Genomic DNA, 12,438 nt, shown 5'->3' with positions numbered 1-12,438 from the left:
GATGGCCTTAAAGCCAACCTTAAAAACTGTGGCATAGACACTCAGAACTGGGAAGCCCTGGCCCTGGAACGCTCTAATTGAAGGTCAGCTGTGACCAGCAGTGCTGAGGAGTTCGAAGAGGCATGAATGGAGGGCTTAAGGGGAAAACGTGCCAAGAGGAAGGCCCGTCAAGCCAACCCTGACCGGGACCGCCTTCCACCTAGAAACCGATGTCCTCACTGTGGTAGAACATGCAGATCAAGAATAGGTCTCTTCAGCCACCAAAGAACCCATCCACAGGACCCCACGGCTGGAAGACCATCATCCTCGAACTACGAGGGATCGCCTAAGTAAGCCAGATGGTGATTACACAAACCACAGAGCACTGATGCACATTAAAGGCTTTCTTTTGCCTTTGTGAGAGCTTGTTGTTTGGCTATCACAGTTTGAAGCTAGCTTTGAATTGTATTAAATGGTCAGTGTAGATGGGACCTGAAGCTACCCATAATTTTGAGTAAGGGGACAAATAAAAAATCTCATACTCAACACAGTGAATGTCAGTCGCACAGGATGGCACAGGGAGGGTGAGATTGCAGAACCTCTCCCATCATAAGATTGCAATTCCAAAACACTTGAATTGGGTTGATTTTAAAATTATATCTTCCTCAGATGAAATCTACTGCTGTAGATCTCTTTGTTGGAGAGAAATACTCATAATGGCCCTACATTTGAACTTGCCTTTCTCATTACATAGTTATAGTCCAGTAAGAACATTTAGAATGATCTCCAAGGGAGATCTGATACTTTAAACCCCAGGGTTCCATGGAATGTAGTAGGGGAATTAGAGCGGGATCATGGTGCTGTCATTCTGTAGTGTAAAGGAGCCCTGATTACACTTGATGAACATCAGTAGATGCAGTTGGCTCACAACAATAGTCTGTGGTGATAGTTTTCATTTCTCATAATTTTACTAGCAGAAACAATCCATAACACTGAGCTGAACCCTTTTAGCCCTGGGGATGATCTTTCTCATCTCCCTCTTCTCATTGTCTTTAAATCAAATTTCCAGTTGCCTTATGAATGTGCTGCCCTCTTTTCAAATGATGTCTCTTGATAATAGGATTGCTAACAAGGCAAACAACTTTCTAACTTCACATCGGGAGCTGACAGAACCTTGTTAGCGAATAATGTTTACACAAATGTGTAGCTGTCCCCAGTGTACCTTTAAGTAATTAATCCCATGTGAGCCCAACCTCAGCAGTGTTGAATTAATATTAGCTTTTTATATAGCCCTGTCATATATATCCTTCATTGGCCATTCTATTAATCTCATGTTGAATAAGAAGTGAAGAAACTCAACTCAACCTCCTTCTCACCCAGGTATTAACAACTAGCATCTTCAAAGCAATTCTGTGGTTAAAAAATGGAAATTAAAAACCATTAAACAGATTTTTGTCTATTCCAGTAAAAAAAATAACAAAATCTGGAGACATGCTTGAGGACTTTTTTAGCTGATCTTCTTCTAGTTACATGGTTCTAAAAGTTTAAAAGCTTCAAAAGTACAAAAAAAACCCTCCAATTTCTATTCAAAAAAATTTGCTCTATGATAAATTCAACTCTTTCCTTCTTCAAACCACACACTCTTCCTCATAAAAATATTCTCCTGTAAATGTCCTTTTTCTTAGATCCCCTGCCAAGGAGTGAAAGGAAATGCCATGGGACTTACTTCCAGTTAAGCTTTACTATGACAACAACCTTGGTCCATTAGCCTCACTTGACCCTTTTTCATTTTATGATAGTGCATGCTCTTTTCTAAAAGAAACAGATACTATGAAGCTTCAAGCAGAAACCAACTTTGTGTGGTTTATTTATTTATTTGCACAAAATCACTGCAATTATTTGCAGAAGTCGTAAGATTGTTCATATACACAAAGTAATATTTTTGTGCAGAAAATGCTGTAGTTGGAAACGTTTTTTGCATGAAATTTCTACTTTTTTGCACAGGATTCAGCATTTTCTGCACTGAAAATATTTCTACTGAAAGATATTGTTTTTGCACCAAAATACACATACGGAGATTCTGTACAGAATAAATCCTGAAACATGAAGATTCTCTTTACCCGAAGGTTTTTCTCATCAGGGATTTAATATTACATTATTCATATTAAAATTGCTATTAATAATTGAATATTAAAATGGTCAAAACAGGTTTATTGAACATTTCTTATTATTTTCAAATATTCTTTCCATCTATAGTCCTTTTTGCTGTCACAAAACTAAGAATTATAATAATTCAGGAGATGGAATTCATCAATATTTAGTCTCATCCCACTTAAAATGTGTATATTATTTCCATAATTATATTAAATGTATGTTATTTCTAAATATGGAGCCCCAGTGGCGAAGTGAGTTAAAACACTGAGCTGGAGACCGAAAGGTCCCAGTTTCAAACCCCGGGAGCGGCGGGAGTGGCCGCTGTTAGCTCCAGCTCCTGCCAACCTAGCAGTTCGAAAACATGCCAATGTGAGTAGATCAATAGGTACCGCTCCGGCGGGAAGGTAACGGCGCTCCATGCAGTCATGCTGGCCACATGACCTTGGAGATGTCTATGGACAACGCCGGCTCTTCGACTTAGAAATGGAGATGAGCACCAACCCCCAGAGTCGGTCACAACTGGACTTTACGTCAAGGGAAACCTTTACCTTTACCTATTTCTAAACAGGGATATATGTTGCAGCAGGTTATATTTTTAAGTATGCAAGTAAATAGTAATGGACCAAATTCTAAATCACAATCACTCCAATCATAATTTGAAAAAAAACCTATAATGGTGTGCGGCCTTTTTGCTTAAAAATAGACAACTGAAAATCATCCAATTAGTTTCATTTTCATATGCTTAAATACTCAAATGAATCTGCATAATTGTTTTGGTTTTTATTTTATTTTTGCTTAAGAGCTTTTTCTGGGTAAAGTCCAGTCAATTATGGAAGCCCTGAGCACCTTGAGTGCACAATGTCCTGTACCTCTTAAATATTTTGTAAGTAATAACATGTTTACAACTGTTAAATGAGGAAATCAGGAGCTGCTTTAATGATAATACTATAACAGTGACTGTAATTAATCTTGACAGTCTAATTGCAAATATTTCACCTTTGACTGTGATGTTCCTCATGTCAGTCAGGTAATAACATAATGTCTTGGTTGTAAGGAAATGATTTGGCAACTTCTTCCATCTTGAGAAGTATCACCCAAAACAAGAAACCATGCAAAAGTTTGGGAATCTGGCTCTTGATATATGCCTGGAATATTGAATCCAACTCTGATTACCACATCTTAGAAACTATATTGTTGAGTTGGAGAGCACAGAAAACAGTATCCAAAATGATCAGGGAGCTGACATAGCTCCCATTTGAACAAAGGTAAATTATGACATTTGCAGATCATACAATGAACATAAACAGTGGGAAATTCAGACAACAAAATGACATACTTCATTATTCAATGTAAGTTATTCTACAGAATTGACAATTATGTTTTATAATAAACACCATCTTAAATGGCTTTTTAAAAGGATTAGGTCTGTCCCTTTTCTGTATAATAGCAGCAATCTAAGTGTTCAATGAATCTAAAATGACCCCAACCATACACAAAACTACGATAATGTATCAAGAATACTGTGGAATTTTTTTGAAATCAAATAATAGTAATAATAAGACTATAAGAAGAAGCAAATGCAATTGTGAAAAGCCAGTTAATACTGCTGATATAAGCTTCCCATTTCTTATAGGACTGAAGGCTAGACCAAGTCATTTTCTATTTGCTTAGTAACAAATATATTAGTTTTCATTTGACTTCCATTTCTCTAAGGAACTCCAATGAGTTATCTTTAAGCTGCTGAATGAAGAACAAAAAGAAAGTTGCATATACCATTTTGGGCTGTTTCACAAATTTCTGAAATCCATTTTGGTTAGTTTTAAAATGAAAGTCAGCATTTTGAAGCCAGCAAAACCTAGAAGTCAAATTCAAAATTGATAAATCTAGGTGCTGGAAATTCAGATTGGTTTGAAAGTAATAAGGAGACATCTTTTAACTCTGTCAAACTGTTCACTGTTTTAGATTAATATGCATTAAGCAATTTCAAGAGATGCGATATATCATGAAAAACAGACCTTATATGAAAACCATTGTGGAGAGTATAATGAATCATTTAAACAGGACAAATACTCTTTCTGAAGGGAATGATTGTCAAAAAAACTAAACCACAGTAAGAAGTAGGAGATAACAATGAATAAATCTTAATCCCTGTACTTTTAGAACATTATCCTCCAGCCCAGAAAATTGAATTGTGTGCCTTTGTCAAAGCCTCAACTCTCAAATACATGCAGAACACACACAAACAGCCCAAAGTTGAGTCCACAAGTCCACAGAGATGTCAGGAATGCACAAGAGGGAAATCCAGATGAAAACCAGAAATGTTCAAGATATAAGGTTGAGTCAAAGTCCAAAGTCAATGTCCAAGGATAGTTCAGGTTTCTGCAAGCATGAGAGGTCAAGAGTCCAGGATCTTGGCTCAAACACTGACGTTACAGCCAGCAACCAAGTAGCAATATTCAGACCTCTAATTTACTGGTGTTACCATTTTCTGACTCTCTTCTCAGCTAGCCTCAATGACCTTCACAACTGAGAACTTTCTTTTCTTAAATCCACAAAAGCAGAATCAGTTGACTTCTTCTCAACCTGCCCAGAGAAGTCACTTGCATTTGGTAAGCATGCTGAGTAGTTGCTCCTCCCATAGATGTTTCTTCTCAGTATGAGTGAGAGAGCTGTCATTCACTGCTGGGCTCCGTGCTTTCCATACTGTTCACGACAACCTTATTGAATGTTTCAGGCCATAAGTGTCAACAATGAAATCCTAGCCTATTAGCCAGGTGGCTGGTGTTGATTAAATAATCCTTAAGAATATCAGTATGTCATCAAAATCTCTTTTCAACAGCTCAAGTAGGGAAATAGGTGGGCAATTCATCACCAAAATTCCTTTATCTCTTTTAGATACTCAACATAAATATAAACAAGCACACAAGTAATATTTTAGGTAACTATTATTTGTTCCCAGGTTACAAATCACATTACCTGGTGGTTGGGAAACTTCACTAGGAAGAGTAATAGATAAGTAAGAATAATGCGTGAAAGTGTCCCAAAATTTAGTGGCAGAGATATTCTGGGTAGATTTTGTCAAAAATCCTGTTTTATACAATACTATTTCTATTTAGGAAACATATTTCTGTATAGAAAACAACATTTTTGCACAGAGTACCGTGTGTTTAATACAGAACAATTCGTCTGCAACACTGTAGGATGCTCAAATATGGTGAGATAACTATGTTGATTTTCTTCTGCAGTGGGTTGAAATGTAGTATAATTAATCATTCCTGCATGTGAGGATAAAATACTCAAGAAATTACATCCCTGTACTCAAGATTGGAACTCAAATGAACAGGAAAAATCCTAGAAAGGAAGATGCAATTTCTACAGGTTCTCTTTAATCCTTTATTAATATTGCATCAGATAACCAGAAAGGCACAGATGGGAGAGATCACCTACTCCCAACTTTCACCCAGTTCCTAGTAATATATACAAATATGTTTATCCATTGTTAAAATTGTATTAAATTGTGAATGAAAAATATCTTTCTTTTAAAACAACCTGTTATTGGGATTGGGGGTGGGGATAGGACTACCAGACCAGAGAGTAGATAACCAAGAGGTAGACAATCAGGAACTTTCCAGTTGACAGGAAAAACAGAAGCAGGAACTAGTTCCTGTCAGGTGTTTAGGATCCTCCCTCCGAGACATTTTGTCATCTTGTCATTTGGATTCTCATACAATATAGTAACAATATATTTTATCACTGTGACAAATATAGATTATCTATTGTTATGATTAAGACTGAGGGCAGTTTTGTTAAGAAAAAGGAACAACTTTTGTTCATTTTCTTTTACATTTCTTTCATTATTTTGTCCAGCAGGGAGCAGCAATGATATACACTAAATATCTGATGTAACATTAAATTTTTCCTTTAAAATCTTTTTGGTTTATCTAGCCTTTACACACCTTAAACTTTATTGCTTTCTTACTGCAGACTTTTTCAATGTGAATTCATAGAGTCCAGTTAATGGATACAGATGACTTAGATTTTTTAAAACAGTATTGTTTGTTTACAGATTTCTTAAAACTAATAGATAGTAAGCAAGAAATAAAAACTTGAAATAAATGAATATTTATTACTTAAATTTATATCCTATCTTTTCCCCAATGACCTCAAAGTAAAATAGGTGGTTTTCATACTCTGTTATATGCCAGACATCAGCAAAGGTACCGAGCAATGGGCAGGAACAGTCTTGAGTTTTTTTAGCCACTACCATGGTGACAAACAGAAAATCTTAGTACCATTCCCTTTTCCCTTCTCCTTCCCAGTTGTTCATACCATCCCCAAGGTACAGGGCTGCTTCCAAGTTTCAGGAAAGCTCTGGAGCATTCCCCATCTTCTGCTAATGAGGGGTAAAACTGAAATAACTGATTTTATGGGCCTAAAGGGCCTAAAGTCACTGCTAAAACTATTTTTCGGAAGCTGACATTTGGAGAGACGGGTCCAGGAGCACTCCCATGCTATGAACACAGCCTTTAAAGGGGCGTATGACCCCATCCAGAACTGGTTGACTTACCTCTGACCCCAAGATATGACCCTTAATTATAGTCAACACCTCTGTCATGTCTGGATTCCATTTCAAGTTTTTAGTCATCCAGCCCAACATCTCCTCCTAGCATTAATTAGAGGAGACACACTATACTTAGCTAAGGGTGTTTTTAAGGCACGGATTTGGGTGCCATTGTGATGCCTCATGGGCCTTGTAGTCCCGTTCCTAGTGACATTGTGGCAGATGAGGATGAAAACATGGGGTTTCCTCCGGATCAACAACAGCCGAAGTTTTTCCAGATGCCCGATGTTGATGCTCTTGCCCAAAAGCCAATTAAAACCGACCTTGAACAGCTTTCACCTCCCTTCGCTAGAAAACAATCCTTCACTGCAGACAGGGGAGTGAAAGAGCGAATTCGCAGGAGTGCGAGAATTGCTGCCAAACAAGACACTGATTAGCCATGTTTCCCCTGGGAAACTTCACATCTGCAAAGTTGGGTTTCGTTCCCTGTTCTCTAGGGAAAGAGAACGCTGGACGCCTGTTTGGCGGGAAACGAGACCCAGATAAAAGTACCTGGCACTGTTGATTCTTTGCGGAGACAACGGAGCAGCTTCAGGAGTAAATTCATGTTTCCAGCCTAGTGTGGACTTTGCTAAGTCCGCAAATCCAGTTTCCTTGCCTTGCCTTCTCAAGTATCCAAGAATTGCCTTGCCTTGCTCCTAGCCACAGATTTGGTTCTTAGAATCAAGTTTTGGACTGCCTTGCCTTGTTTTGAGCCACGGATCCTGTTTTCTAGGTTCAAGCCTTGCTCCCAGCCTTCTTGCGGATTTACCTTGTGCCTTGAAAGACTCTGGACAATTCCCCACACTATTGCCTGGCAATAGTGTGTGTTTCGGTTTAATGGATTTTATCTTTGAACTCTAATATCATTTATTGGACTAGTTATTTCTGGACTTTATTTGACCTCATTTGAAAGGTCTGCTTTTGGACTACATATTCTACCTGTTTTTATCCTTCTTATATATTTCCTTAATAAAGATATTAGATAGTTTATTGGCCTCAGTGTATGGTTCTTGGTGCTCCGCTGCCTAGGGTCTGACAGCCATCAGCATATTGGTAGCATCATGCCCCATGCTTCTGCATGGTCTCTTCCAGCAGTTTCATGTAGATGTTCAAAAGCCCTGGGAATTGAATGGAATCTTGTGGTATGCCACATTATAGTTCCCTTTTTAAGGGACAACTGCTATCTTGCACTTTTGATGATACTAATAGCCATGGCAATGACTACATGACGTCATCTGAAGTCATAATGATACATCTGCTTAAAATGCTTCAGCATTGATTGAATGAAGGTCAGAGTGGTTTGCCTCATCATGTATGAAGGATTCTGGCCTACAGAAGTCTCAGGGGATGAGTAAGTGCTCTATCACTTTGACCTCAAAAAAGGAATTTAGGTTTTAGCCTTGTTAACCTCTTAGTTTCCTCTTTATTTCCCTAGAGGCAGTGCATTTTATTCCTTTTCTCATGGTTTATCTATTGTTCTGTCACACGCTGGGCCTGTAACTATTGTCTTTTTGTATAGGACATATACTTTATGCCCAGCGGTAAGCCAGAGCGCCTAAAGAAAGGTTGTAGAGGATTTCCCTGAAGAAGGATGGCCTTTTAAGTCCTTAATGAAATAACAAAGTCTTTATTATAAACAAATAATAAATCTTATAATATTATGAACAAATAATAAATCTTATAATATTATGAACAAATAATAAATCTTCAAGGAGTCAAATAACACTTCAAGGTTCCCTTAATAGACTGTTGGCCATTTGAGTCTTGTCCCCAAGGGACAGGCGATTGGCTTTGGATAACTGTGAAAACCCTCTTATAACCTCTCCCAGGCTGTCTATCAATATGGGCTTAGCTGATGTGGGACCACTACAGATTCCAAATGTGTATAGAGTGGACCTACCAGCCAAGGCTTGCAGATGTTTCAGCTGGGGTTCCATGGATCTGTGATGCTGTTCTCTCTTTGAGTCGTTAGAAACTTAGGGCTGTTTCCCTCAGGAGCTGTGAGGCTGAGAGGCTGTAAGCTCTCAGCCAGAGCTTTTGGGACTTTTTCCCTGGAATTTCTGTTTCTGTTTCCTCAGATGTTCTATATCCCTGGATGTTCTTGAGATGTGAAGCTTTTCTACGGGACGAGCTGGTCTACGTCATATAGCTTAGCTTTCTAAATGAGACTAACTTAAAAATGGCTCCTTCCTTCCCAGAGCCCTAAACAAGGGGCAGAACCAAACTTAATGATGATTGATAGGCGGCCTGTCCTAGGACTGCAAACATTAGCAGCAAGAAAATAAAGTCAGAGATTCTGGTACAGCCGTACCAGCACATCTATACTGGCCCCACACCCCATACTCATCATAGGCCCCTTCTACACTGCCATATAAAATCCAGATTACCTGCTTTTAATTAGATTCAATGGTAGTGTAGACTCATATAATTCAATTCAAAGCAGATAGTGTGGATTATCTGCTTTGATAATCTAAGTATATGGCAGTGTATAAGGGGCCATGGAGAGACTCCTTTATGGGAATCTTCATGATGCAGAGTAACTTCAGGTAAATATCACATAGTATTTGCTATACTGCTTTAAGCAAATTTGATGGATGCTCCAGAGTTTTCTGGAAACTTTGGAGCATCCTGAGGCTTCTGGAGTTATTTCAGTTCTAATTTGGGTCAATCCACTATCCAGGGGACGCTGTCACCATCACCCTTTCCTTTGTTGACCATGTAGGTGCCTTTATTCTGACATCAGCAGAGCTGCCCACAATAACCAGGAGCTCAAATGAGGTTGCATGGCTGGCTAGGAGGAGGTGACAGTATGAATTTGGGCTGTTCTCAGGGCAGATTTACACTGAGCCAACCTGTCCAGTGTAGGCAAACACACCTTGTCATAATCTGAAGATTTGTGACCATTGATAATTAGAAATCTAGTACTAGAAATAACTTTCTATATTTTACTCTCCAGGCCTAGCAAAAATAATTTTCAAGTAACTTGCATATGTATTAATGTCTAAAGTATATATGTCAGCCATTGTACTTGTTTTGGAAACTTGCATTTGAAAAAGGTGATCCTAGAACTCATAGATGATTCATGGGGTGGAACAGTAGAATTTTATAATAGAGGTTTTCTGGCTTTTTATTTCTCTCTGCGGTTTCTGTCTTCTGCTCTCTTCACCCTCATTTCTCCTAGGATTTCTTCCTCAGTGGATAATCTGCCCCTACTGAGCATATATGTCAACCGTGTAATTGGTTTTTTGTTGTTTTTTTTAAAGATGGCTTTATGATCTTGTATTACAATAGGGATGTGGAATATTTGATTTTCTAGATTCTGTAGAGCCACAAAGTGCATTCTTCAGCATTGGCTAATCTGCCCAGTACTGATAGGAATGACAGTTGAATAATATGTGGAGGGCCACACATTACTCAACCTAGCCATAAACATGTTTCCAGTGGTCAGAGCCGGCCCTAGATAATTTTGGGGGTTAGGTGAACCAAATCTTTGCGCCCCCCCCCCCCCCAAAATTTGGCACCCCCCACACAAACCAATACCTGAGAGCTGGGGTGGTGGGGACCATCGCTCGCCAAACGGCTGAACGAGGAAGGCCAGGCTCCAGGAAGGCCTGGCTCTTCTAGGGAGACCCCACAAGGTCTTGTGAAGTCTCGCGAGGTCTCCTGAGAAGAGCCTGGCCTTTCTCGTCCGGCTGTTTGGTGAGCGATGGTCCCCAGCGGCTGTGGCACCTGGACTAACACTGGCACTAAATTTACACGGGGGCACTGTTGAATCCTCGACAGCGCCCCCCCCCCTTGACGTGCACATAATACGACGGCTTAATCCGCTTCCACGTTGGACAAGCCCTGCCAGTGGAACAGTGAAAGGTACAGAGAAAATGAAAGTAAAGTTATAGTATACTCACTTCAGATATTAGTTTATGTATTCATCTCCATCCATAAGTCAAAGTATGTAAGTATAGTATATGTTGGCTTGTACAAAAGTTCCTACATGGCTTGGTAGTTCTGGACCAATATGACACATAGACTCTTCTTTATCCAACCTAAAATAATTGAGGGGTTTGAACTAAAAACCACTCCTTTCAGTCCCAGAGCTGAGGGAAAGAAAAGGAACAAAGTGGATTGGCTGTGGCTAGGTGAAGTAGTCCTCTGTCATGTGACTGGGAAACAAAGACAGTGAAGCAGATTAGCTGTCGCTAGATGACATATGTATGAGGGGAAGAGAGGAAGAAAGGAAGTTCAAGGGGGAATATTTGATAGATTAATTATTTGTAATTTCTGGTTTCTGTGGGTTGTATATTGTCAGCCTGCCAATAAAATGGAATGTAGCTCCCCAATTTCCCCAAATCTGGTTGGGGGACTCTCAAAAGCAGATTAGTGGTTCATGGGGAGTGAGCAAGAAAAAGCCCTATTGTAAGAGCAGGAACTCATCTCTACAGTGTTGTGTTTCTTTACTTTTCGGAAGAGCCTGAAAACTTGGCTCTTCCAACAGGTCTTTGGCGACTGATCTCTATAGTAAAGGATTGACCTGTTGCCTATTTTATCTTTATTGCACTTCATTTCTTTAGCCGGCAATAGTTCCTTGTGTACGCCTTCCCCAGCACTTTAATGGGAACAATAGCTCTGGTATCTACCTCTCCCTGATCGTAACTGACACTACTTGCACTTTTTGGCCCAGTTATTTTTGGAGCCAACCCAAGATTTTATCAGTATATTTATTGTATCTGACCTCATTTGTTTTATGATTTGTTTTATTGCTGATTGACTTATTTTATTGCTATATTTTTATATTGTCTGATGTCTGGGCTTGGCCCCATGTAAGCCACCCCGAGTCCCTTCGGGGAGATGGGGTGGGGTATAAAAATATTATTATTATTATTATTATTATTATTACATCCATCTCAATTATTTGAGGAGATATTAAATTGTAGGAAGCAAATAGGAAATTAGAAAGAGTACTGTAGAGTATTGGGTTGTTTTTTTCAAGGAGATTTCCTGTTAAAGTACATGTTTGGAATAAAACTCCTTTTGTTGCAATCTGAAGTGAAGCTATTTTCTCTCTAATCTATTAAAAAGAATATTAATTTATTTCTAGCCTATTCTCTGTTGTGGGTACTGAATACAGTTATATCAAATGAAAGTAGCCTAAATGTGTTTCCTTCCTTTAATTGGAAATCGTTTTAAGACTCAAGTTGTTTCCTCTCTGAACAATGCATTGTTGTTCAAAGTGCACAAAGAAATCACTGATGAATACAGCTCAGTCAGTCATGCTTTGGTGTGGAACGCCAAGCAAGTATTGTTGGAAATAATTTCAGTCAGTACCTGCAACAACAAAGCTTTTTTGGCCATGACAAACAGCTGATAAAGTCTTTTGTGCCATTTGGATGCTGGCATTTGATGCCTCTGTGTTTTAAAAAGACAATAGCAAACTCATTTGCTGACAATCAAAGCCAATTAATGCCTCCCTCTAGCTTGTCCCATGAGAATGTATTCAATCATATGATCTTTGAGATGGTACCGGCATCTTAGGACGTTATCCCATGGGAGGGATGGAACTGGGGGAAAGTGTTGGAAGAGTAGGGAAGAGCAAGATCCATCTTCAGGGATGACCAGCTAACCTACATCCTTTTCTCTTCTTCTTCCCACTTTCCCCTACTTCTCCCCTCTTTTTTCAATCAGGAGTCAGGTAACACCTGATTTCT

General features: G+C 39.1%; 1 protein-coding gene across 10 annotated transcripts in view; it reads left to right on the top strand.

Moving 5' to 3' along the window:
* The window catches only part of kcnip4 (potassium voltage-gated channel interacting protein 4), a 497,181-nt gene that overhangs the window by 304,828 nt on the left and 179,915 nt on the right, over window positions 1-12,438 (top strand). Inside the window, exon 1 of one of the 10 annotated variants that reach the window (XM_062982158.1) lies at window positions 8,040-8,087. The exons of the other annotated variants lie outside the window; for them this stretch is intronic. Within the exon in view, the coding sequence (XP_062838228.1) occupies window positions 8,051-8,087 (37 nt within the window). The 5' untranslated portion in view covers window positions 8,040-8,050. Of the gene's footprint in view, window positions 1-8,039; window positions 8,088-12,438 lie in introns of those variants that run through there. 10 annotated transcript variants of the gene reach the window in all.

Source organism: Anolis carolinensis, chromosome 5, assembly GCF_035594765.1.
Source record: "Anolis carolinensis isolate JA03-04 chromosome 5, rAnoCar3.1.pri, whole genome shotgun sequence".
NCBI lineage: Eukaryota > Metazoa > Chordata > Lepidosauria > Squamata > Dactyloidae > Anolis > Anolis carolinensis.
Note: the sequence above shows the minus strand (reverse complement) of the source record. Positions and strands in the feature narration are given on the sequence as shown.